We start from the raw sequence: 27,882 nt of genomic DNA on the forward strand, positions 1-27,882 counted from the left end.
CGTACATTTCAAATAGGGTGGAATTCAATTTGGAAGAAAAGAACATTCACAAAATCTGCAGATACTGACTGATATTTTTTGACTGTTGATGTGGGGTCATATGTATTCAAAGGAAAGGTTCAGGACTTTTAGAAGCATGTCCTTTTAAACACTGAATATGCTCCCTTTTACAACATTTAATACATTTTCACTATTCATTGAAATAATTCAGAAAGTACATTAGGACATGGACAAAAACATGATCTTGTTCCGTTCACTGTCCGGCTTACCTTACTCATGCTGGACACAGCCTTGCATTGTATTGTGAGTCTCTTCTAACACTGATGAGAACTGTCCCAGACAAATTAAACTTTTTTCACCCTGTCTATGCTCACTTTTGCATGTGTAGTGCATTAGTCCTGGGTGGAGGTAACATGAAATAGAATATTTATGATCAGTCTGCACACAGACTGATCATAAATATTCCATTTGATGTTACTTTTTGACCTGGACGGGTCAAAAAAAAGTTTTCTGATAATAGGTGGAAAACCCTACAAGACATCTTACTTTAATATAATCCAATCAAAGTTTGTGTTTTTGATAAACTGTTATTTATTCACATTACCTGTGAAAAGACTATTTGGGACAAACATTTTTGTTCTTATACTCGCGCATACCATTAAACTTTCATGTAAAAATTGAAATGGGGCTACAAGAATAAGTGTAGACCAGAGTAAAACACACACAGGGAGGTAACTTGCAGTATGCAGACTCTACTTTTGTTTTATTCTGGCATCAAATCTCTCAATTAACTCAGTTCAGAATTTAAATCTAAACTGCCATTCACCTTCTCAATATTTGATATAGATTATAGATTGGATATAAGGACCATATTCTGGCAAACAATTTCCAGTCTTAGAATTTTGAAGAAATCACACTCCCTGAATGGACTGAACTGAAAGTGCTTTTTTTTTTTTTTTTTGAAACACAAGCAATTTACAATCACATAAAGCAAATTCGATCGACAAACCAAACAATATCTTCACAACAAGCTTAACATATCAATTCGAAATATGAATTAAATAAAAAGTAAAAAAAAAAATACAAAGCTTGCTTGTACATCTGAGGTTGAGATAAATAAATATTATCAAAATTAAATTTAAATAAAATGTAATTAAAAAGAAAAACAAACATAAAAGGTCATCAAACCAATCGAAGGGGTTCATTTCTATTAGTTTATACCTTCCATAAGTTTATAGCTGTGTGTACTTTTCATTATTTTTAATGTTCTATTAAATAATTCAATTTTTTTTAAACTAGGGAAAAAAAGAAAAATGAATTGGAAAGTGACCTCATGAAAAAATGACCTCAACTCCGGGACACTGGCTTTTATTTTGAAAACACCAGACCGGAAGTTTCCTCTTCTCTTGGTAGCTTAGCTTCTCCCAGGCTGGCAGCTACCAGTCCGACGTCACTAGTGAGCTGTGGCCTGACCGGTAGCTAGCTGTCATCCGCGGAGAAGGGCAGGACATGGGGCTAGAAGTTCAGATGTACAGTTATATATGCGTTGTAGCTTGTTAGAAGCGTTAGTTACACGGACGTTGTTATTTTCTATGTAACCCGTTAGCCACCCGTCTAGCGGTCCGTCGGTTTCGACATCTTTACCAGAGAGTGGCTAGCTAACCGGCTAGCTAGCTAGTAACTGTTAACTGTTAACGTTAGCGAGTTGTGACAGAAAGCCTCCGCATGGCGTTAATCCTGTTTACGAGGTCTCGCGCACCTTTAATGAAAACATCTAGGTCATTAAAGAGCGAATTCAGAAAAGGTAAAGGTAAGTTTTAATGTTGTTGTTTTGTTATTGTCCATCTTATTGTGTGTTGTGTTCATGGGGAAGAAATAAGGCTAACGATTGGCTAGTAACATTAGCATCTAGAAGAATCAAGTGTTTTCCTACAGGCAGGTGGTACTGGGTTTACAGGAAGATGGTGACTGAATAAAGATGATGATGCGGTGTGTTATGATGACCCGCTTGGGCATTATAACAGGAGATCATGTGTCAGACTGTCTCTGTCATCCGATCTTATAAGATAACGAATCTATCTACTTGTTAATGTGTTCGTGTTTGGGAATATGCTTTGCCTGAGTAGGGACTGTATTCATAAACGTGCACATCGCGAGAGTGGGTGGCAGTAGGCGCCACACCTCGCCAATACAGAATAAGGGGATACAACGTGATTTGGAGGCCGGGTTATCTGAGGACACGGTGGTTTCGATCCTCATTGGTGAGCGCAGTCTGGATGACACTGCAGCGCTCTGCTCGGTGCAGGCAGACAGGCTCTCTCCTCCTTTTCCCAAACCATACATCAGCAACACACGCTATGGAAAAAAACTGATTTGAACTGCATTCTGGCTCCATAATGTGCAGAATTTGTCAAGTTAACCCTAATCTTGACTAATAGATATAGGCTTCTCTGTTAGTGCCTTATTTTGTCTTGGTTAGGCTATCTGTATTGTTGCTGTTTGGACAAGGTTGTAAGATGTGGAAACAGAACATGTTGACTTTGTCCATTTCTTCCTATCCCTGTGTTTGGAGGAATGCTCTCATTTTTTCCTCAAACTGATCATTCCACTGCTTTATGGAGCTGCTGCAGACTGAGGGTATTAATTCATGTTTTGTCTCTATGGCAACATAATCAAATGGCAGTATAATTATAACAGAGTAGTCTCCAGCTGAACATCAAACAGTCTGAGTGACCTCTAGCACTATCGGCAGACTAACACAATAATTTCACTTTACAAGACGTGTGTAATCAGCATGCATTTCAAATTAGCTGTTGTAAAACCGGCTTGGACATTGAGGTTATGTATCGTGTTACGTCTCTTGTCAGTGAGCTGCTTTGAGAACATGAGGGGAATGCAGCTGAGGAGATGATTTATAAGTCCGTAGTGGTGGTGTGTTCCCCGTGCATTGTGGCTGGGCATATAAATAGACGAGGGGGAGAGAGGGGATTTGTGTGTCTGCGGTAGACTACTGAGATCATGCTTCTTGGCTTTAGGCCCAGATAGTCAGACAAATTGCAGGGCATCCATGGGGAAAGGTCAGTACCTCTTATAAGTTCCACCTCAGCCAGACTGTTCCACTGGCACTGAGCACTGATCATGGCATCACTCCCCTTTCTGTGTTCACCTCTGCGTTGACATGAGTGCTTTTACATGCCTGTAGTGTTGAGGATGCTAGCTGATATCCTGGTTAAGGTCATGCTCATTATAAGCTCTTCAAATGCATCATCAAATCTTAAATCATGAATATTCCTGAGCACATGAATAGATTTCATATTCTGAATATTAACTTACACAGGCCGCAAAACCCAACAGTAAACAGGATAAGGTGTTTATGTTACACGCAGTAGCATCCAGGCTAATATTGGTACCCATGCTATATATAAACATGTTACCCATGCTATCGTGTTTGGGTTTCTCATATTCGGCATACAAGCTTATCCTGGTTATTGTTTACAGGATATGGCATTTCCACACTTGAGTATCCAGAACAATATTGGAATGTAAATATAAGCATGTAAACACACTCAGCTTTCTAATAATAAAAATTCAGAGAATACTAGTTCAGGTCGCTCCGATTCTATATGTCATTAAGTGAGAGCAAATTTTAAGCAGAAATTGTGACAGTAGAGCAAAGGGATGGTCTGAATCCCTGGACTGGCGGGGAAAACATGGTTGGGGAAAGTGAATGACATACACTGTCCGTACCTCAGGTGCCCTTGAGCAAGGCATTTAACCCTGCCTTCTTCAGTGGAGTTGCTCAGTGCAGTAGAAGGCTTTGGTTGTACTGGGCAGTCCTCAGTCAACCTACTCTGCATAAATAAATATTTTTAAAAAATGACCTTTGGAACCACACTTTTGTTACCACAGCAATACAATGTCCAAGAGCTGCCTGATCAGCAGTCTTAAGTTGACAGGTGAACATTGACCAGTGTGCAGTATTTCATCAAGTCTTGGCAGTGGATGTGTAGCTATGTTCAGGGCTGTCCTGTAAGGTCAGTCTGAAGTGGTAAAGATTAGCAGCACTATCTCACACAGTGTCAATAAACCACAGTAGAAACAATATAGTTTCGGTGGTGATGACAGGAACACGTGTATGAGCCTGGGCGGAGGTGCGAGTATAAGGGCGCATTCACACCAAGCAGATTTGGAGCGGGTTTTTGTTTTTTGTTTTTTTCAAACTCTGGGGCGTTTTCTCCTTTAGTTTGGTTCGTTTTGGCAGGTGAGAACAATGCCATTTGAACTCAGGTGACGCCTGAAAATGCGAGTCTCAATCCTCTTCCAAGCAAACTGTAGTGCGGTTCGTTAGGAGTGAGAACTCAATCGTACCAATTACAGGAAAGGACAATGACAAAATGAACCAAGGGCAGACTGATAGGATGCCAGTTTACCAAAATCCTGTCCAATAAAAGAGCTGCTTGTGAGTCAGTGTGACTTTTGTTTACAAGCCCTTGTTTGCTTGCTGGCAGTGTGAGTCTAAACAAGCCAAATACAAAAATGCAACAAAGTAAACTTTTCCACAATGGCTCTGACCAAAGAAAACAAACTGCAGATGTGACCTCATCCTAAGTGTGTAAGTACAGATGAGTGTTGGTCTGATGGGTGCTGAGTATAGACAGCTGGTGGTTTTGGAACTTGAAGAATTTGCTATTGAGTCTTCTGGCGTTGCTGTGCGCCTAATTCAACTAAACATCTGTGATGGGAGGTCTCCACTTGATAAACAAATTACATGCAACATCCAACCTCCCTCCTCCTTTCCTCTACCATCCAAGCCAGATTTCTACATAGGAACTCACCCAATTTTGATAACACAAGAGATGGTTACATCACATCCTGCGTATTGTTAAATGTTCAGGTATTGGGAACTGTTTTGAAATGGCTGAGACCAAATGTAACAACTGTTGTGTCCTTATTCAACCTCTTTATGGGAGCACTTCAAAGAAATGTCACACATGGCTCCAGGCTACTGTTTGGTGACTTGCTGCTTCCACAGGTGGAGAAAACGTATCTGATAGGTGAGAAAAAGTCAAGTCAACATCCAAGCACAAGACAAGTCAGAGAAGTGGTCCAGACTACAGCAGTGTTTACCAGCCCAGTCCTTAAATACCCTCTGTCCCACAACAGTTTTTGTTTCATCTTTACTCTTGCAAACTTGATCCAATTAAGGACTTAATGCTTAGTGTGTGAGCAGTAGAAACAGATCTACCTGAACAGGGCTTGCATGAAAATGTGTAGCCCTTAATTGGATCAGGTGTGCAGGAGTAGAGCTGGAGCCACAGAATGGATTGAATGGTCCTTCTACTGTTTGCCTTGGTAATTTGGTTAGTACAGCATAAAATGGCGGTTATGGAACTTTAAAGGTTAATTGCTATGGTGACAAGTTCAACACAAGTCTGGACTTGAAGGCCATAAAGTCTGTCACACTTGCTTGAGAACTGTGCAGATGAGTCTGTTAGCAAGCTGTAAAAACTCAACTGAAAGCTACCGTTAAAGACAAGGTTAACATAGCATTAACAAAGACTGTACTTTTCTCTCTAGCTCTCTTCTCTCTCAAAGCTGCTTTGGTTCTTGCTGTAAAACCTCTCAGCTCAGTGACTTGGCTGTAAGTCGGTTTATACGGAAGCTAGCTCAGCGGGACATATAAAAATGCTGCTCCGGCGGTCCAGGAACGTTGATTTGAATGGGAATGACCGTTCTATCCATTCAAGTTCTGTGGCTGGAGCAAAAACGTGCAGGACAGGAGGGGCTTGAGAACTGGGTTGGGAAACTGGGTTGGTCTAGAGACCGGACTCAAGAAGACTGAGACTGGATTACAGTCCTGAGCTATAAGACACTGACCTGCTACAACTTTTCACTACAACTTGTGTCAGTCAGGCTACTGCAGTGAAAACAAGACCTAGCAGACCGACTCTGTAGCTTGGCACTAAACTGTCTGTGCTCACTTGCCAAGTGATATTGATTGCTAAGCAGTTTAGCTGGAAGTCGGTTCAATATATTGTATATGCCTGAATATCCCAACAAGCTCACTGATTGGCTGTTAAAACGAGATGCTGTTCATTGCTATGGCTCTGTATTATTCGGTATAATGCGAGAATTGTGTAGCTAACACTACCTAATACTAAATTAAATATTAAATAATTTGTTAGCTAACCTCTGGTGGAGCATTTTCAAAATTAATCTCTACTAAGCTCCATAGAAAGCTAGATGTGGCAATATCACCCCAAGGAAAAACCTCTGATTTTTTTCATGATGTTGCATTTTTGCCTGGAGGAAAATCAGTCACATCGTAACCATGGTAACAACACTGCAGTTGATTTATCTCCTGCTAATGCTACTGTTTTCCAAGAAGTTTATATTTAAGCAGCTGGACTCTATAGCCAAATGGACACTCTTGGCTTTAGTAGTGAGTCGTATAGCCAGGCAGGCACTTTGGCTCCTTATTCTGTGCTGTCTTTCAAGAGGGTTTTATCTTAAGGTTAGTAGGCTTAGCCCATATGTTTGTTGTTCACTGAAATCATTTTGAGGACAAGACAGTTTTACTGCTCCTTGTTTGAGGTTCAGTGGGTGAGCGAGGACAGCGTTTCCTCTGTGTTCTGCAGTGGAGCAGCTCCACAGCGAGGACATGACCACCACTGCTAGAGAAACTGTGAAATAGAATTTAATACTATAATTTAGCCAAATTACTCTGTGGTTTTGTATTAATGTTTTTATTATGTCCTGCCAGCATGGTACATGGTCTGTGTCTGTCTGTCTGTCTGTGTCGATGCATTTTTGTAAACGCATGATAGAAACTTCATACTTACACCACAGGTTCAAAGATGATCTGGTTAGATTTTGGACATAAATGTGCATATTGATCAGATTTTCTTGAAACTACTATAACTCTTTAATGCTTCAAGATACAGTGTTTATATTAATAATGTGTGTGTGGTATGTTAAGACAAGCATGTGGATATATACATATTTGCTAATTAATGCATCGACTAGCTTAATTAATGACCTCAATAGCATTACTGGTTATGTTTAATATATCATAGTGGTTATGGCGGGACAATTGGCAGCTCAGGTGCGTTTTTTAGCTTTGCAACAAGTACTAGACCCATAACATAACTTGGACCAAAACAGGTACGGATGTGAAAGCAAAACTGCCAGTAACCACAAGAGTAAAACACTGTAGAGTTTTGGGTACTTTTACAGCCCAGGCGAATGGCAGCAGTTTAGGTAATGGGCTGTATTTCAAGAACTTTCTTTCTGTGTCATGTGTAACCCCCAGCCACAGTCACAAAGGTGACACCGTTCCAGTAAACTCTGTGTCCTCCCGCCTGGCAGCCCCGGCCTGTCACGCTCCACCCGGCTCCGCTGGCTTCGCTCCAGCCGGCCATGTGACAGCCAGGGGAGAGGCGTGTCCGGCCCATCTGCTCAGAGCCGATTGGCTGGCAGTGTTTCATCGCCCCGCCCCCTCTCTCTGCATGCACGTCACTCTGACAGCTGCCTCCGGGGTTTGGGAGTCCCTCTGTGGGCCTCTCTATGGGTGTGAACATCCTGGCCCCAAGACAGATCCATGTATAGATAATAATAGAATTGATTTAAGTATAATTAAGTTTATTTGTCTAGCAAAGCTCTTTACAGACAACAAAAACAACAAAGGCCGGTGTGATAAACAGTCAAAAATAGAGTTAAAGAAGAACAAAACAGGCAAATATAACCGGAATAGAATGGTTAAAAACAAATTTATAGAATGGCCTGTCTGTAAAGTGTTCTTCTTTTATACCTTTTGACTGACTGAATTCATGCTATATTGATTTAGGCTTGCACCAAAACCCATGGGATATAGGCATAGGGTTAATAAAGCCTCAGAAACGGATGGACAGGCCAAATCATTGTGCCTGCCCATGACTTCAGCAGACATTTCCATGAGGCATTGCCTACCTAGACCGTCATGGAACATGACATGTGACTTTACCTAATCATGTTATTGCATAATCCATTAAAGGCATTCTACCTTGTTGCTAATGTCATTGCTGGCTAAGTAAATTCAGAAATTAAGTTGCACGAACATATCAGTGCAGGAAGTGCTTTCGGAAGTCTGTTTAGGTTGTGTGCGATCTCTGTTTTTTGCTGAGCCACAGAAGTTTGAATAAATCCCTTTCTCTGTGTGTGTGTGTGTGTGTGTGTGTGTGTGTGTGTGTGTGTGTGTGTGTGTGTGTGTCTCTCTCTGTCTAATGGCTCGTTATCAGTCCACAGCTGCTCATGTTGTTTGCCTTCCTTTCAGGGAAACTACAAGATGGTGCCTGTTTCAACTGCACAGCGCTCAGACTCTCCAGTCAAAAGTAAGCCAATTAAATGGAGGGCTTGCAAGATTTCATGTCCTGAAAAAAGTCTGAAAATGTCTTGTATAATAGATAGTAAATTGTTCTTGCATTTCATTCTAATTAAAAACATCTTTAAAAGTTTTACATTTAAATTAATGGAACTTGCAGACACCATGTTTCTTAATATCTAAATGCAAAGATTATAGATTTTTCTTGGTACACTTTGCAGTATTGCGGTTCCAAAACTATATATATCCATTTTGCAAAAAATATCATTACCTGAAGTTCATTAATCAATATCCTGGCTGTCAAAATGTTATAATTTTGTCAATCAAGAACTTAAATTCCTTCCATGACTTATTTTAATTTTGAGCCATCACTCACTTTCTAAGAGTAGGTGTCACTTTTTTCACATGGGTCTTGGAGCAAAATGTTTCCTTTGATTCCCAGCACTGAGCCTGAACTTATCTGTCTTTAAGCTCTTTGTCCCGTTGTCTCCTTCAGACTCGATGCGCTCCGACTCGGCAGCTTGGCCCAGGTCTCTTCGTTCGGCCCTTACATCCACTCGTCAGATGGTTACGCGGGCCCCTGCCAGAGCGTGGACGCACTGCGGCCGTACTGCGCTTTTGTGGTGGGGGCCTCCCCTTCTCCGTACCCTGCAATCACAACGGGGGCCCAGTGGACGATACCGCGGCCGCAGGACATCGCCGGCGTCCGGTGGATACACACCACGAGGCGGAGATGGGACGACTCCAAGGTGGAGAAGTCGCTGCGTTCGCTAAAGGACAAGAACAAGAAGCTGGAGGAAGGAGGGCCGGTGTACAGCCCGACGCTCGACGCCGAGCCGGTCAGGAGGACGCTCAGACAGCGGGTGGTAGACGAGATCAAACACTACTACCACGGCTTCAGGCTGCTGTGGATCGACACCACTATCGCCGGGCGAATGCTGTGGAGGGTGCTGAACGGAAACCCGCTGTCCCGCCGCGAGAGGAGACAGGTGAGGCCTGCAGGGGGAAAGGAAAGGAAGAAAAGAAAAGGAAATAGTGGAGTAGTCTCTTCACACTGTCTTCTCTGGGGGCCAACATTTCCAAGTCATTTTTCTTGCAGACCCAAATCTGTTTTGTGGAAAGTGTCAGATTTACCCTTGTTTGAATGCCCTTTTTAGCTTAAGTTATCCAGGGACAGGCTTTGTTTAGCATACATTCTCATCACCAGGCTTCACATTCACAATCCCACACATTCACAGTTAGTCAGTTACAGTGTTGTTCAGCTAACATTTCATTGCAGTGGCTTGTTTAGACTTTGGCAGCGTAATGTAGTTACTAAATTGTGACACAAATTTCACCAGAATAACGTTTTACATTTCAGGCTTTTAGCTGGTGCTCTTATCCAGAGTAACTTACAATGTGTACAACCGTAGAATAAACTTAACATTGGTACATAACAAAAGGTTAGATGAGTAAAAAGGACACAGGGAGAGAAGCTAGAAAAGCATTTTTAAACTAGAAGGGCACTCGGAGAGCACAGACCTCCGCCAAGGTTCGTGCTATTATTGCTTGTTCGTGAGTTGGATCTGGATCCGCTCCAAAATTTAATGGGTTCTTCCTTGGCCCATGCTACACCCTTCCACCAAGTTTCATGAAAATCGGGCCAGTAGTTTTTCCGTAATCCTGCTAACAGACAAACAAACAGACAAACAAACAAACAAATGGCACCGAAAACTTAACCCCCTTGGTGGAGGTAACAAGAACACGTTTGTGTTTTGACCGTGATGTTAAAACATGTTTCCCTTAGGTTTCAAAGAAATGATTACATGTGGGTCGACCTTAATACAATTAGCGAGTGATTTAACCTAGTTAGCTCTGCTATGTAATGTTGTTCCTGTACTAATTACATTATTGCAACACAGATCAAGAGGGATTGCTCAACTACCTTTTTTTAACCTTTAACCTAATTCAAGATACTGGAAATTACATGAAGCTGAAGTGAATTACTTCGATCAGTTTACCGTTGTGTTCGTTGTGTTTCACCTCTGTGTCTGGTATTTAGTGCAATATGATACATATGCTAAGCCTTTTGGGATGATTAACATACACAATGTGCAATAGCATTAGCATGCACGTAGCACGCATTAGCATGTAGTGAACTAAATACATACTTTGGGCACACAAAAGTGCTCAAAATCTTCTTGCTGCACATCAGTAAATAAATGTGTTAAGAGTGTATTTGCCTGAAACTGAATGTAATTCTTATAAATTAAGATTATTTTAGGCGATACCAGACTCTGAGCTGTCGACTCAAAATTGCATTTTCACATTGATGGAAGCAATTGGCACGAATCACTCTCGATCCACTTGATAGGTGGAGTTCTTCATTGGTTTATCAATCCGTTTTTCCTTCACTTTGCTAGCAGTGATGATGCAGCGCTAATTGAGTACAAGGTTTGAAATTAACACCAAACCACCGGTGTTGACTGTGGCTGGCAAGTTTACCTATTCTACCAGCCATTTGAGCAGGTAGCCATTCATCGCTCAAATTCATCGCTACTGACAAGTTATTACATTATGTAGCAGTTATGGGCCAAAATAAGGATGACCTGAGACCAAAGCTAAAAAATTACCCCTAACCACCACTAATACAAACCAAATACAGAAGAAACACTATTTCAAGAATCTACTTGGTTTCGAGAATGTGGTTTTAAGAAAGACACTCCTGAGTTAATTACTATTAAATCAATATTCATGAATCGCCTTGATTGTAAGTAGTCAAGTAATGCATACCTGTACAGGACAGACTCTAGTAATACTCTGTGATGACACGATCCGGTCCTTGTTCTGAACTTGAAGGCAACATGCCGTGTTATATTCAGGGGGGGCTGTTTGGAGCGGGGCCCAGCGCCCGCTGCAGTAATCTGATGCAGGTGCCGGGATGCAGGAGAGGTGAGCGGGTCGGCTCAGGTCACACTGTCACCTCTTCCCCTGATGGAACAGGCATAGCAGACATGACTGGCAAGTTGTGAACGCTGCTTTAAAGTGAGAAGTGTTGGGATGCTGTTGTGGTTGACTGGGAGTCTGTCCTGTCATGTGCGAGGACTGCATGTGTTCTGGCTCAGATGCTTCGTCAAATCCAAAATTCAGCAGCCGCTTTCACTGTTTGACTAGCTAAACTGAACTTAAGAAGAAAAAAGAACCTCGTAATGATGGTTGTTTACCTTCTTAATTAGAAGTCACAGTCAAAACTGACCAGAATTGGATGGTGGCTGTTGCTTATTTCACAGTTTACTCACCTCACTTTACTGTCATTGCTCTGCCTGTTGGAGTTTGACTTGGGAAAATTCCAGCCAAGACCAAATTTGTATTTTTTTTGTATATTTTTTTTTGACTTAACCAAAACTGAGCTTGAGGTGTAAAGACAGACTAAAGCCTGAAGTGACTATGAATTTTGTAGTGATTGATGGTTAATAATTCGGTTATTATAATAATGACAGTATCTTTCAACAATATTTTGGAACCTGGGCTCAACCCAACCTCAATGTCCATCTCTACATCCTGTAAAACTCATAAAATACAGGAAACTGGTGAACTGACCATTCATAAAATTTCTAAGATTGTTTTATTCAATAAGTGCATGTACAGGAATTTGACTCTGAGACATTGGTGCAGAGGTATGTTAACAACGTAGAGTTTCACAATACATACTGACAAACAAGGGCAACAGGACTGCACATGCTTTTTAAAGGTATGATGCAATATGTCCTCTGAACGGTACAATAAAGAGCTGAAATGTGCCTGTCTCCTGTTTCAGTGGCCCTGGTTCCATAAGTAAATTTACCATTCATTTTCTCTATAGACATTTCAGACTATCTTTATATGCAAGTGGGGTGCATTAACCTCTCTATTATGTAAGGATCTCCTCCCCCTTCTACTCTCTAAAAAACAAAAAAACAAAACTGATTCTATGAATGCTACTTATTCCTATTAAAGGCTTAGCTGATGAAGACTGTGATGTACGGTCGGTTTGACTAATGTTGACAAAATGTACTTAATCTAAGTCACTTTGGATAACAGCGTCTGCTAAATTACATAATGTAATGTAATATAATATAAAACATTTTAAGCTTTTAACCGAACCAACCGGCTACAGGATGAATCACTTACAGCAATAGATTCAGACAATAAAACGGAAAAAAGGCAAGTGTGCAAGACTGTGTACATAACGTTTTTTAACAGAGGGAACAAACTACTCATTCCATAATAATAATAATACTATAATAATACAATAGTGATTACTGATTTGTAATGATTTTCTTTTCCTTCTCCTTAAAAAAAAGACATCATGTCTGACAGTTAAATCACAGTGGAGCGGTGACAGTCACCGGTTGCTAGCAGACTAATGTTTCTTCACTCTCGTCTGGCTATCAACCATGCGCAGCTTTGGAGCGGGTGATGCTTCTATGGTAACGGCAACCTTTCTGATTGGTGGGAACTCGCTAAAGCTTGTGGGTGGTGTAGTATTTTACCAGGAACTCTGGAATAAAACATGATTTCTTAGCAACAAAGTTGAAAACAGATTGACTGATGGCTTCTACAGGAACATATATAGTTTTTTCACAAGCTAATAGCTCATGGTTTGTCTATCTTACACTGGTAAAACGTTATGGCTAATAATCAAATTCCCTATGGGGAAATGAATGGGGAATTTACTTATGGAACTCAATGTTTCCACTCTATATGTATCACTCAAATCAGAATCACAATCTGAATCCCCTTATAAATACAATAAATGTACAGGAATCTGTCTCAGTTGTATTGGTGCATAGATACATACATATGTTCAGTATTCTGAGCTCAATGGCTATGTGCCGTAGAAAAAGGAAAGTAAAGCCTCATGCCATCCCTACTAGTGGTGCTGCTGGTCAGTGCTGATGATGGCCACTGTTTTCCCCCCATTAAAGCCACACTACTAGCCCATCTGCACCTTTTCAAATGCAGCTGACTCCCTCGGAGCGCATGTCCCCGTCCCATCTACACCCCATTCATCTAACCTGCGCTGGCACTGCCTCCTTAATCCCCCCTCTTTTCACATTCACTTTCTTACTCCGGCCTCAGCTCAAGGGTCCTTCTATTTTAATCTGTCAACCCCCCCCCCACCCCCCCACCCCCCTCCCTTCTTTGATGTGGAGCTGCGGGAGATGATATACATGTCAATGGGACTGCGGACAAAGGCCTTTTCACTCATGCTGGCCTAAATCCTTCACCCTCGCTGGTCCAGTGACATGCAGGTGGAGAGAGGGGAGAAAGAGGGACTCGTGTTTTGGCCTTCTCCCCCCTGGGGCGTCTCTGTAGATGGCTGGTTGGTTGATTGTGTCTGCTGATGGTCAGTAAGCCACAGTTAAGACAGGGGTACAATGACTAGTACTGGCCTGGTCCTTATATACTTTGAGGATTGTTCAGGTCTGAGCTTAACAAACGCGCTCCCTATAGACTCAGGTGAACAGTTTGTGAGCCTTGTGAGGCAGAATGTTCACTTTGGTCCGTAGCACCATGCAACTAACAAACCAGTGAATTAGGAGGTTTCTGTTGCTCTGGAGATGTATGGCCGCAGGGTCAAAAGTGCTGACTGCTCAAACCGCTATTAGAGGGGATTGAGTGGGGTGATTGTACAAAGAGACACAAAGGGAGGGAGATGAGGGGGGACATTTTCACTGTTGTCTGTTGGCTGGTCTCCCCCACTGCTGCTCTCTGCTGGAGGCACACACCAACTACAGCCCAGTGGAGATGAGTGGTACTGCATTGGTTGAATATACAGAGAAAAGCCTGCAGTGCATGTTCTGCAAAGACATCTTCAGTGTCGAAAAGCCAGAGAGACTCTTAATTTCTGTGGACTGCCCATCTGGCTGATGTATTTTTATATACATATATTTATTTTATGTATCTATATTGTATCGGTTTGTTCTTTTTTAATTTTAACTTTAATGCTACTTGTTTAGTTTATATTATAATTTTTTTCGTGATATTAAAAAAGATATAAATAAAAATACTAGAGCAAAAAAAAAGGAAAAGTAGGAAGAAAGAAAAGCCAGAGAGATGCAGACACTAGCTTAGTTATTGAAATATTTTCTTCTAAGATGCTTTAATTTAATGATTATGTACCAAGTGCACCGTATGTCAAAGCTAATTCCAGGCATTTTAAATGATCTCCCCATTGCCTCAGGCCATCTTCACTCTCTCCGTCTGTGATTTTCCTCATCAGAATTTTTTTTAATCAGTCAGTGCTAATTCCAGCCTTTCAAAATCTTCTCCCCAGTTCCTCAGAACGTGCGCGGACGTCTTCAGGCTGCTTCCCTTCCTGGTGTTCATCATCGTTCCCTTCATGGAGTTCCTCCTTCCTATAGCGCTGAAACTCTTCCCCAACATGCTGCCGTCCACCTTCGAGACACAGACCAAGAAGGTAAATACAGTCGGGCATCTCGTTTGAACTGAAGCTGCATGATACGGACAGAATACATGACATCACTACTGCGAATATTTTTACTGTTGTTGTGGTTGCGATATGACTTGCGATATTATTATTCTAAGTATAGTTGTAAGTCTGCATTGTCTATTGATTTGACAGTATCTCCCATTAGGCTTCCCATCGATATTCATAAATAATGTTTGGCCATATTGCAGCCTTTGCAGCATAAATATTGCAGTCTCTCATATTGCAGTGTCAATGAGAACTTGTGTTTTTTAGCGCAAAGTTGAATCCCCACCCATAACATGAATAAGATAACACCTAGGAAGCTGATGGATCCTAGGTGAAAGTTCATACAAGGAAAGTTTATACATGGTGATCCTGTTGCCGTCTCCTTCTGACGAGGGTTGATCCTATTTGAAGCCTCTAATCCTTACCATAGATATAACAGGATCCCTGACCTGCTGTTGCTAACCTGGACCTTCCTTTGTGTTGTGACCTTGACCCTCACAGCTCACTGCTCAGTATTATGTAATGTTATTTTCCACTGCTGGTTCTCTTCTTTGTTTTTTTTTTCTTTTATACTCTGCTGTTTTAATCCGAGTCCCTTTATCCATCAAGTCCAGGAACCTATCTTGGTGGTATTGGTGCTAGGGCTGCAACTAACGATTATTTTCATTGTCGATTAATCGATTAGTTGTTTGGTCTATAAAATGTCAGAAAATGGTGAAAAATGTGGATCAGTGTTTCCCAAAGCCCAAGATGACGTCCTCAAATGTCTTGTTTTGTCCACAACCCAAAGATATTCAGTTTACTGTCATAAAGGGAGTAAAGAAACCAGAAAAATTTTCACATTTAAGCTGGAATCAGAGAATTTTGACTTATTTTTCTTGACAACTAATCGATTAATCGATTAATCGTTGCAGCTCTAGTTGGTGCAGACATATTAATAAATTTACAATCCATACTGACACTTAGACCTCATGTAAAAGATTGAAGAATTTCATTGATTTCACCTGTCGTCATTTGACTGTGCAGTACAGCAATATCTCATTCATTTATTACATTTAATATGAAGAATGTGTATTATTTGTTTATTGGGAATTATTTTACCGCAACATTTCACGTGTAATCTGTTGTTGTAGGAGGAGAGGTTGAAGAAGGAACTGCGGGTCAAACTGGAGATGGCCAAGTTCCTCCAGGACACCGTGGAGGAGATCGCTCTGCGGAACAAGGCTGCCAAAGGCAACGTGACGGAGGAGTTCTCCACCTTCTTCCAGAAGGTTGGTGACACATCATCATCATGTAATGAGGGAAAACAGGCGGAGTACTACCCTCTGTTGGTGGAAAAAATAATGAAATGTCAGTAGTTGGTCAGTCTTGAATTGGGTGTATTTGACAGGAAACGGTTGAAAAAATTAGGCCACAATTTGTAAAAAGATGAGGTTCCACTTTTTAACACTAAAAATTTAGGCATTTAAATGACACTTGTATCCATTGAGACTTAGAATAAGTGCGGCAGAAGAATAGGCTTAAATTATTGTTTATAAAGCTTTAATATCAAAGTGGATTCGTCCAATGTTTTCACATGATTGAATATGTGTTTTCACTTTGTTTAGTTTCAGACAACCAAATCATTGTAGGGGAAGTGTCTGTGATCTGGGATTACTCATTTCAGTAACCTAAGACTAGACAGTTTTGCACATTTACAGCCCCAGATAGCAGCGAGAGGTAACTGAAATTTAAGGACTCCAATACCCAGAAATTTTGTAACAACATGACATCAGTAAACTGCACACAGCAGATTACCAACCAGCCAGTCTGTGATGCTTTATACAAAAGAGAGAAGAGAAGCAAAAGATCCAATGTTGGTGAGTCCAGCTTTCTGTGGACGGGGCGCTGCTCACTGCTGTTTAGGAGACAGTTTGGATTTCGCTCTCAGGTTTCGATTTGTCACTTTCTGTGGGCGGAGAAGAGACCACAACAGTTTCAAACAGGATGAGTCTACGGGGGTCTTAGTTAGAGGGGATGGGACTCTCTTTTCTGTTGCAGCCCCACTTTGTGATTTCAGCAGATAAAAGTCATGATTTGTTCGCCCTTGTAGATCCGGGACTCTGGGGAGCGTCCCAGTAATGAGCAGATCATCCGGTTCTCCAAGCTGTTTGAGGATGAGCTGACCCTGGACAACCTGACCCGACCCCAGCTGGTGGCGCTGTGCCGTCTGCTGGAGCTCCAGTCCATCGGGACCAACAACTTCCTCCGTTTCCAGCTCATCATGAAGCTGAGGGCCATCCGCGCCGATGACAAGGTCCGCCGCCATGTGGTGCTTTTGTACTGTGCTGGTTGAAAAATTACACCATTTGTCTTAATCTTTCGAAATAATTAAAATGTTCAAACAGCTTCACTTGCATGATTAAAAAGGTACATTTATCAGAGATGATAGGTACAATATTCTTTCCGTTAATACTTATTTCAGTGATGACAAAGCAAGGAAAATGTAATAAACTTTATTTTTAAATGTAGTTCAGACGTTCAACAGTTGAGTTTAGTTGAGACACTTTTTCTTTCCTGAGCTCTTTACTGTCTTGTGCTCTAGGTTCATTTATTTTTCATTTCAGTCTATTCAGGAAGAGGATTTTCTTCCAAAATCAAATACTGAAAATATTTTAGCAATGTTTTTACCATAGTAGGTTGTCATATACATAACAGAGAATAAAGATAATAATAATAATAACCTTTATTTGTATAGCACCTTTCATACACAACATGCAGCTCAAAGTGCTTTACATCAATAGAAGGCAGATAAAAGACAGATAAAAAGATAGAATTCATATAAAAACAAAAGGAAAATGCACTGTATTAAAAGAATCAAATCAAGGACAATAGAGGAAAATAGAAAGATAAAGATCATCATCATATTATTTCGCTTCCTGATTACATTTTGAAATGGCTGAAATGGAAGTCAACTGACCCATAAAAGCTTGATGTTAAATCTGTGCTGTGTTGTTCCAGCTGATAGCGGAGGAGGGGGTGGAGAGTCTGAATGTGACCGAGGTCCAGGCCGCGTGTCGCGTCAGAGGGATGAGGTCACTGGGAGTCACAGAGGACCGGCTGAGAGAGCAGCTCGTCCAGGTAACAACAACAAGGGACAGATGATTTTCAGGATCACACATATCCATTTCCCCCTTAGTTACTGAATTTATGTGTCATTCTAGTAATATTGCTGAACAGCAATAACCAAAATACAGATCTTGTCCCATTTTCTTTTTTGGTGTCAATCTTGTTCCAATGCTTCCATGTAAAATGACATTGACTGGATTTGATTGACTAAATTTGATTGATCCATTAGGTTTGACTGATATGGGTTTTTGAAGGTCCATAATCATATTTTCGTGTTGGAGCTGCCGATAGCTGATATTTTGAACCAATGTTCAATCTCTTTAAAGGACATGTATTCAGTATTTCCCTCAGAATTGTATTACTGACAGGGTGGAAAATCCACTGAAATAGCATTTAGATCATCATGGGACACTAAAACTGTCCATTAAAACCAATTCTGATTTGATTCTGATTTTTTTTAAGGTCAGCAGGTATTTAAAGCAGGGTGACCCACCTCACGTGTGCAATGAGGAAAACCCATTTATTGCCTTGAAGAATTAATTTACAAAAAACATCATATACGTAATTAAATCAAAAAATAAAATAATCAAAGAAAATAAAATTTCATTGCAGGTTTTACAAATTGTTTTTCTGTAGCTGTGGCCAGGGAGAAACCTCCATCATATCCTCGGTGGACGATATCTGATAGTTAGTAACAACAATATTGGCAAATTGATCGATCTAACCCTATGATCCATCTCCATATTTATTGAGGTTATGGAAACTCAAGGTTGTGGGGGTTTATGGAGATTCATAACATCTTCATGTTGCATCATATATGTGACATGATATATCGTATCATATCTATCATAACATCTGTGATATCTTCCTCCTTGTCAGTGGTTGGAGCTGCACCTGAACCAGCACATCCCCACCTCCCTGTTGCTCCTGTCCCGGGCCATGTACCTCCCCGACACCCTGTCCCCCGCCGACCAGCTGAAGACCACGCTGCAGACACTTCCTGAGATAGTGGTATGTAGGCAGGCTGTGGTGCGATGTGGGGCTTCTCTGTCGTCCATGATGAAATTATATATAGTAGATATAATAACAACAAACTTTATTTATATTGCATTTACGTAAAAGCAGATGTGCTTCAGAAAAGGGCATGAAAACAAGACCAGTAAAAGTATATAAAAACTAGTAAAAGTGATTTAAGAAGAATTTAAAACTAAAATAAATGAACTTGTCCTTGGTGTGTGTAGTGACACACTAACTCAGTGTTCCTTGATATTTAGAAGCAAGAACATATGTTATTTGCACATATGTTATTTTGCATGAGCAGTTGTGTGTGTATACTATCATATTTAAAGGTGTGTCTTAGCTGGGTGGGCATTTTGATGTGTGTGAGACATTGAAAATCTTCTAGCTGTTAGCATTAGGGTCAATTGGGATTTTTTGTGTTGTCACAATACCAGAATTTGACTTTGATACCAAAACTAAGTTTAAAATCTAAAAATTCAATACTGCTGCGATACAACAGCAAACAAGAAAAACCATAAAGCCATGTGTTCCTACCTGTGATTTGGACAGCTTTGTGAAATAGTTCTATGTTTGGCTCCTGGCTCCAGTTTGTCAACCAGTTTAGCTGAACTGGGATCCAGTTCAATACATGATGGATTGTTTGAAGCTGTTGCTGTTTTCAGCTGTTGGACTCATTTGAATTTTGCGCTGACCGCTCAAGAGTCAGACTGCAACTCTGTCTATTCCAATCCTTCTTGTTATTCCAGTCCACATGTTTACGCCCTCTGGTGGTGACATTGAAATTGAAATTCAGCTTGCAGAACTCATTTGGTGAAAGCATCGAACATTTATAATATTCAATATTGAATTAAATCTTTTGCAACGGTATTGAAGTTGTATCTAAATTTTGTTCATCGGGACAAAGCTATTTAGGGTTAGTATTTTAAATAATAAGCCTATTGTTTTCATGCTTGAGATGATGTCCAGTGCTACTTTCTTGCTTTGGGTGGATAATTTTTTGTTCGACTCTACTCTCCCCTCCCCTCCCCTCTCCAGACGAAGGAGGCCCAGATGATGGTGGCAGAGATGGAGCTCTCCAAAGTGGACAACAAGACCAAGCTGGAGACGACGCTGCAGGAGGAGGCGGCCATACGCCAGGACAACAAGGACAGGGAGATGGAGCGGCTGGCTGACGCTGCAGAGAAGGCTGCCAGGGTAAAGACTCTCCCACAGCCTTTAGACTGTCTACTGCCTACTACAGAGTATAAGACTCTCACTGTGTACTTGATGTTTTCCCCCCCTCCACTGTCTTCTACAGGAGGAAGAGGTGGAGCTCGATACAGAGAAGCGGAGCCCGGCGGATGCAGAGCCGGTGCTGTCCACCGTCGACGTGTCCGTCCATTCAGAGACGCTGAGGGACACGGCGCCGGTCCTGGATGCAACCAAGGTAATGTCAGAAAAAAACACACGCTCGCTGTAATCTGTAGTTTACTAAATGCTTTACACTCGCTATGAAATTGTATCTATTTCTATTGTTTTCTATGAGTTCCAGTATCTTGAAAATTTGTCTGGAACAAAAAAATTGGTGCTCTGAATCTGTCAAGAGCCGTCAGGATGAGAATTCTTTAACTTTATTAGCACCGGAGAGATGCGCTACCCTTTTAATATTTTTTGCATTTTATTTTTATTTATATACTGTGGTACATTTAATCATATCTTTGTGTATATTTTTACTCTGCTCTCCATTTCGTCCTATATGGATCTCCATCACCCAATTGATCTCGGGCATTAATGAAGCTAATCTTATTTAAATTGGTTCAATTTTGTCATTGGCTTCTGAACTAATATACCAAAGAAATAAAGAAATGGAAATTTATGTCACAAATCATTTAATGTACTCTTATTCCCAATGGCCAGTTATGTCAGGTGTTTTGTGGGGACTCGTTTGTCTGTCTTGCCTTGTTGTCTCACCTGTTTCCACCAATCGTTTTGCCACTTCCTCTTTCGTGCCATGCAGTTTGAACAGTGGCAGATGTTCCTACGCATCCAGGTTAGGTTTAACGATGTCTCCTCCTGACTGACCCTCACATCCACACCCGTTTATCCCCGCACATATCTGGTCTCTAAGCGCCCATGGACCCAGATGTGGGTCAAATAGTACTTGCAAATATTTCTGGTGTTTGTTTTAACACACGGCACAGAGACGCCTGAAAATGCGAATTTCGGTCCTCTTCCAAGACTGCGGTGCAGTTTGTTAGGAGTGAGAATGTAATCTGAACCAACTAAAGGAAACAATCCAAAAACTCAAGGGATTATGCGTCTAAAGAGACAGATATTGACATCTGATAGCCAGTAGTTCCTCATGCTTGGAAAGCCTAGCAGAACAAAATGAAGTGAGGGCAAACCACAGTCTGGACTGATGCCATATTCAGCTTTTTCTTAATGTGATGTTAACTGGTATGAACACCAGAGAAGGTAAATTACAGCAAAGAGTGCAGACAAGTCCATCATAAGCCCCAAAACGTGCCATCCACTTTCACTATCTTACCAGCCAACTAGATTTTTTTACAATAGAAAATGACCTCCAAATGATGGTTACATGCCAACAGAGTAGACAAACTGAGCAGCCGCTGTCAGAATTTTCCAGCAGTATCTGGTGATAAATTCCCACCTTGCTTACTGCGGTAAACCCCACTCATCTGGTGCTCCAAGTAGGTTAAAACAAACACCAACAAATGCTGTTTGGCCCATGTCATGTCTCCTCTTCTTTCCTTGTCACTCCTTCAGCTGGTGTCAGTCACTGTGTTGAACCTTTCCTCTCCTGACTAACAGCCTTGTAGTTCTACAGCGTTCCTTCCCATCATCATGTGTTCATGTTATTGGGTTATGGGTAGAAGTTTCCACCCATTAGACTCTCTCCAGCCTCCCTCTTTTACCCCTTTTTTGTATTCGGGGTCTCCTGTGTGGGTTTACATTATATGTGTATGGTACTTGCTAAGTGCTAAGAAACACACTTTTTGAAATAATTGAAGAGTGCATTTCCATAATACTTGTATATCCATTTTAGGGGATAAATACTCCCTTGAAATTCCCCTTTTTAATCATTCAGAATCTCTAAAATATAGAGGATCCATTGTGTAAAAGGGTTATCATTTTGTCTACTAGTAAGGACTTGTGTTAAAAAGTATTATTATTTGTTTTAATTGTGTGCTATGAATCATTTTATAAGAGCAGGTGCCACTTTTTCCAAATAGTGGATATAATTTCTGACATTATAGAAAAAAAGAAAGTGCATTCAATCAACTGTGTCTCTTGCAGGGCGAGGAGATCACCAAAGAGGAGATTGACATGTTGAGCGACGCCTGCTCGAAGCTGAAGGAGCAACGGAGGCTGTTGACTCTGGAGAAAGAGGAGCTGGAAGAGCTGAAGGACGACGTCCAGGAATACAACGAGGTGCCTGTTACACACGAGTCATTACTGTAGAGAGACAAGAGTCAAGAGTTATTAGCATTCAAATCAAAGGTTTCTTAGGGATTTGTCTTAAAAGGGACAAGTTTGTAATACAGTATGTGACTCCTTCTGCAAGCCTGTGTTTTTGTATAAATGCAAGTGTGAATTATTGCTGTGTGTGTGTGTGTGTGTGTGTGTATGTGCTATTGGATATATTTGTGTGTTCATGTGTTTCCCAGGATCTGGAGGAGATAAAGAAGGAGCTTTCTAAGAGCGGCCAGGAGAAGGGAGTGGAGGAGTCCAAGGCCAGCCAGCGGCTCTCCAAGAGAGTCAACCGTATGATTGGTCGCATCGACAAGATCATCGTGGAGCTGGAGAAGGACAAGGTCGTCCTGGATGGGCAGATGGACGGTGGCACCTCCCCACCTGTCGGGTAAGAGCTAAAAATCTCATTGTTTTCATCAGAACTGCCTCAGGGAAACATCGCTTTCAGACAGCGTCAGGATAGTATTTGAAGGGGTTCATTCAAAAATGCTATATATCCATTTTTTAAGAAATGTTTAATGTTAATATTTGAAAAATGACAAAAATGTCATATCATCTAATGTGATACTGTACTAAAGCAACAGCCTTCAGTTCGCAAATGATTAAAAAAATTATCCTTGCTAAGTTTAGTAAGTCTTCTAAGAGTTGTTGTCACCATTTTAAAATGGTGCACATCTCATTCTGGAATGAAACTCTTCACTTGCAAATAATTCTTAGTGTTTGTTTTAACTTACTGGGAGTACCAGATGGGTGGGGTTTCAGTTCATTCCAAGGTTATTTCATTTGAAAGTCAGTTTAGCATTCTTCTTGTGATAGATAACATATATGACTTTATCTGAGTTGTGCTGAGGCAATAAACCTCATCTATCTGACACTCCAAATATGTAAAAAAAAAAAAATGCTCAGAATTATTTTCAAATACATTTTGACTCCTGTCTGATTGCTGAGACTATAGAAAGCAGCAGGCCTCCTGATGTCCCGGCTTTGATTCCTCTCATGGCTTTGCTCCATTCTGCAGGCTGTAGTGTGTGTAGTGTGTGTGCTGGTCACTGTGGGACATGAAGCCTCTTAAAGGCAATGATGCAACGGCAACTTTCTGACGCCGTGGAGGTGGGCAATATTGCCTACAACAAGGGTGGGGATTGGAAATGGATGGTGCATAATAGAGTGGGTTATTATAAGGGGCAAATTGGAAAATAAAAATGAAGCCACTAGCCAAATTGTCAATTTGTTTTTTGTTTTTTTTCACTTTGACAAATAACCAGCCATCCTTTAATGGTCCTATTCTCTAGTAACAGACTGGTAAAATAGTAAAAGTGGCTGTTGAGTTTAGAGATTTACTCGACACTATAGCCTCTAGATAAAATATATTAGTTTCTTGTAGTTACTTTCTTGTTGTGGGCAAAATTGCTCATCTGAATTCTCTGAGAATGTTGCCTATGTATCATGGTCTTCTTCACTCTCCATGATATACGACTGTATATGTAACAGTAATTTCATAGATTTTACATAATTTAAATTAGATTATGTGGATTGTAATTGCAATTTGTAGATTGCAATTTACAAATCAGTTGTTGTTATGGATTGTTTTTGTAACCATTATCATCATCATCCTCATCATTGTCATCTTCATCATCACTTCTTTGTAAAATGGTGGTGGAGAGAGGATCAGGAACAAAAGGTTTCCCAGAAAAAAAAAAAAAAAAAAAAAAGATTTGTGTATAAATTTATATTTTACATTTTCAGAACCAGTTCCTAATCCGTTTAAAATTTTACAGATTATTCTTTGATAAATATAGTGACGCCAAAAGGTAAGATAAACTGGTAAAATGCCTCCCCATTTGCTTGCTTGCCAAACGCTAACATTGCATTATGGGTCGTCGACCATTAGCCGCTGAAATCCCGCCATAAAGGATCAGCCATTTCTCTCGCCTTGTCCACAGCTTTAGCTTCCATTGCTGCTCCTTCACTGAGGTGCTGTCTACTGGTTGCTGTGCACTCATTTTACTTAACGCCCTTTTTTTTTGCCCCGTTCATGAATGAAGTAACATTGAAAACAAAGATCTAATTCAAATTGCTTGATTTGAACGATTTAAGATGGTAGTCCAAACTGTATTAAACTACTTGTCAGGGATGTTTGTTTGTTAGAGTAACTTCTTAACCTTTTATTGAGGTTAATCAAATAAGTAATTTCATAGCATTCTGATTTAAAGCTGCATGAGGCAAGATTTTTATGTGAAAATGCATCCATCGTATTCAGCCTAAATCATAACCCACTAACTGAGACCCTGTAGATTTGCTGTATTTTCCCAAATTACTTTCTGGTGTCTGGTATGGACACTTCTCCACCAACAAGAGAAATCTGAACTTAAGAGTGAAATCCAAACTCACCAACGTTAGATCTTTCCCTCTCTCGTCTCTTTCGTTTTCCTTTGGTATAAAGCATCACAATGTTGTTTTCTGGGTTTTTAAATTCAAATTTTTGGTATCTGGAACTGCCATTCTGTTACTTCTACTGTTTTTTTTGTTACAGCTACTTTTGCTATTTGGAGCCAACTACTAGCATGCGAAATTGCCCAGAGCAGCTTTAAATGCAATATTTACCAGAAGCTTTAAAAAACAAATCAATTGAAACCGTCCTTTGATTGTAGTTATCTGCATTATCGTTGAAGCAAATCTGACCAAAATTTTAACATGAAGCAAATAAGAATGAAAATCAGTTTTGATTGGTGTGATCTGGGAACCTCGGAGGCAGCATGCGTGTGTGTGTGCGACGCCCGGGACAGTTCTCTCCCCTCCCTCAGACTTCTCCACCATTTTACGTCCTGTCAAACCGAGTAACCGTTCCCTGTATGCAGTCTGTTCTACACCTTCAGGGAGAACCTCATCAGCATCGACGAGCTCATCAGCGTCATGCGGCAGATCCAGAACATTCCAGAGCACAAGCTGCAGAGCATCGCCGACGCGCTCGACGACAACAAGGACGGCAAGATCGACATCGATGACGTCATCAAAGTACGTTCAGGAGGAAGACGGAAGAGATGCCAGAAGGCTTTCTTGTTTTGTGTTCTTTTTTATTGTCTTTGTTTTTTTTTTTTTATTGTTTGGAAAATAAAATGTCTCTCGTTGGAGTCAAAAGGTGTTTTTAAGAGAAGAAGGTAAGGCGCTCTTGCATGGAAGGGGGGGCACGGCGTTTCTCTTGGCAGCACAACATGTGACATTACTGTATAATTCCTGTTTGTCATGTAAGTGTAGAATCTGGGGAGGAAAAATTCAAGAGATGATAATCCACCTGCTCAACATCTCCATTTGTTAAGTTTCAACAGATTGTCTACTGAGGATGTTTGCTTATTTATCAGTATAAGGGTGTAAGTACCCAGTTCAGGATCATCTTAAGTAATTTAGATCATAATTAAACAAGTGTATGTTAACTAATGTTGCTACTGGTTAGGGCTGGGCGATATGGACAAAATCAAATATCATAATATTTTTGACCAAATACCTCGGTATTGATATTGCGACAATATTGTAGGGATGGCTATTGGTGCTTTCACAAAATATTTACGCAATGAGATTTTTGATAAATAATCATCAATAATGTGGATATAATGATTAAGTGGGTAAAGGCAAATAATAGAACAGCTAGAACAGAAAATGACATCACTTTACTGTAATGCAGCCTTTAAAACCAGGAAAAGACACTTATGCCATATCACGATATTACGATATCCAAAATCTAAGACGATATCTAGTCTCATATCACAATATCGATATAATATCGATATATTGCCCAGCCCTACTACTGGTAATTCATAACTTATAAAACGTAATACTTTATAGAGGCTTAATGCCATTTAAAGGTTCATTTTTTTAATTTAATTTTTGCTTTCATTTTGAATTTATTGAATAGTTGGTAGTAGCAAATTTGCAAACGGAAACCTTTTATCGCCCCACTACTGTTTTTGTTTTATAATTTTAAAATGAAACTGGTGAGCAATGATCTATAGGCAGTTATTGATGACTTCAATCTATGTTTATTAATGTGCTATTTACTCACTTAGTACTTGTTTTCTCTCGCACCATGCTGTAATAGTTTGGTTAGTTTGTTTATTGAGAGTTAAATGTGGCTTTCCAAATAGCTGCGGGTCGTAATGGAGCCAGCAGCAGTCCATCTGTTTTACCTGATTGTTAATATGCTTTTATTTTACATCATCTTATAAGTGTGATAAGAAAACTGAAGTGCATAGTTTAGTATCTTGATAAGTTACCTATTATCCTTCACAAAGTACTGTAATTTGTGTCTAATCAAGAGTATCTCGTTTTTAGAATGACCCCCCTTCAAATATAGTTATACTTGTCATGTGTTTTCCCAGGTGGTGGAACTGATCGACAAGGAGGACATCGACATCTCCACCACCCAGGTGGCCGACATCATGGTGATGCTGCAGAAGGAGGAGAAGCTGATCGAGAAGGAAAAGGCCAAAGAGAAGGCTGAGAAGGAGCAGGCAGCTAAATTCAACAGCTAACTCGTTTCCCACAAAGACGGGCCCTTGTAAAAAAAAAAAAAAAAAAAAAAAGACTATTGAGAAGTTTGTGTCTGGAGTCGCTCTGGACAAACTGCTGCAGCCAAGAGAGTGGTGAGGTGACAGCTGCCTTCTCAGTGTTGTTCCATCAGAACTTGGGCTCTTACAAATTTGTTAAAAAAGATGAAAGAAGGCTCATTGCCTTTAAGATGCACAAATTCAAAGAGAAACTTAAATTGCCATTATGTTTAACCCTTTTGGACTGATTCTATATATATTTGGTTTGTTTAATTTTACTCAATTATGTATTAATACAGGGGGCACGATGACTTGAAATCATGGTTGTTCTCCTACCTTCAAGTTGCTGAAGGAGAAATGAATCAAAATTGGATTTGGAAAATATATTGGGAGATATATTGGTGAACCATCTTGCCTTTCATTTCATTCATACAATCATCTCAGAGAAATGAGAGTTCATTTCTCGACTTTGCACACTAAAAACCACTTTCATCACCGTCATTCCTCTTTGATTTTGTTTGGTTTATCCTGCAACAGTATCTTTTTTTTTTTTTTAATGAGCACCTCATATTGATATGTAGTAAAGTGACTACTTGTTATTTATTTTTGAATGTAATATGGAGACGTAGCTAAAACTGGCTACAGGATGCTTAAATGGTGGTTGCAACCAAAGACACCATCAGAGACAACATAGAAAATATATTCAAATTCTATGGGCAGTTATGAAGAGTTGAATTCCAAAATGCTATATATTCATTTTGGAACTAAAAATCATAACATTAAGTTACCTCTTAAAATAGAAATAGTGGATCCATGCTTTAAAAGTGTTATTATTTTGCTAGCCAAGGACTGAAGTTACCTGCTATCGATATCAATATATAAAAGCTACCGTAACGTACCGTAATTTGTTTTAATTTTGT

The 27,882-nt window shown here is 40.3% G+C and overlaps 1 protein-coding gene across 1 annotated transcript; it reads left to right on the forward strand.

The window, feature by feature from the left end:
* The first annotated feature begins 1,468 nt into the window (after positions 1 to 1,468).
* letm1 (leucine zipper-EF-hand containing transmembrane protein 1) lies at positions 1,469 to 27,362 on the forward strand. Its single transcript, XM_071546704.1, has 14 exons — positions 1,469 to 1,810; positions 8,312 to 8,369; positions 8,856 to 9,348; positions 14,658 to 14,801; positions 15,953 to 16,090; positions 16,912 to 17,115; positions 17,820 to 17,939; positions 18,807 to 18,938; positions 19,983 to 20,141; positions 20,245 to 20,373; positions 22,245 to 22,379; positions 22,616 to 22,809; positions 25,280 to 25,436; positions 26,795 to 27,362. The coding sequence occupies exons 1-14, from the start codon at positions 1,726 to 1,728 to the stop codon at positions 26,945 to 26,947; spliced, it is 2,301 nt and encodes a 766-aa protein (XP_071402805.1). The 5' UTR covers positions 1,469 to 1,725; the 3' UTR covers positions 26,948 to 27,362.
* Positions 27,363 to 27,882: the final 520 nt, after the last annotated feature.

The sequence above is a fragment of the Centroberyx affinis genome, unplaced genomic scaffold, assembly GCF_046629955.1.
Source record: "Centroberyx affinis isolate AG114_WGS23_722 - 3 ecotype Tasmania unplaced genomic scaffold, CSIRO-AGI_Caff_v1 ptg005391l_1, whole genome shotgun sequence".
Lineage (NCBI taxonomy): Eukaryota > Metazoa > Chordata > Actinopteri > Beryciformes > Berycidae > Centroberyx > Centroberyx affinis.

Excerpts from the sequence above, each read along its gene's own strand:
- letm1 (XM_071546704.1), top strand. The coding sequence starts at position 1,726 with ATGGCGTTAATCCTGTTTACGAGGTCTCGCGCACCTTTAATGAAAACA. Across the intron at positions 14,802-15,952 it reads TCGAGACACAGACCAAGAAG|GAGGAGAGGTTGAAGAAGGA; the intron begins GTAAATACAGTC and ends CTGTTGTTGTAG. Across the intron at positions 16,091-16,911 it reads TCTCCACCTTCTTCCAGAAG|ATCCGGGACTCTGGGGAGCG; the intron begins GTTGGTGACACA and ends TCGCCCTTGTAG.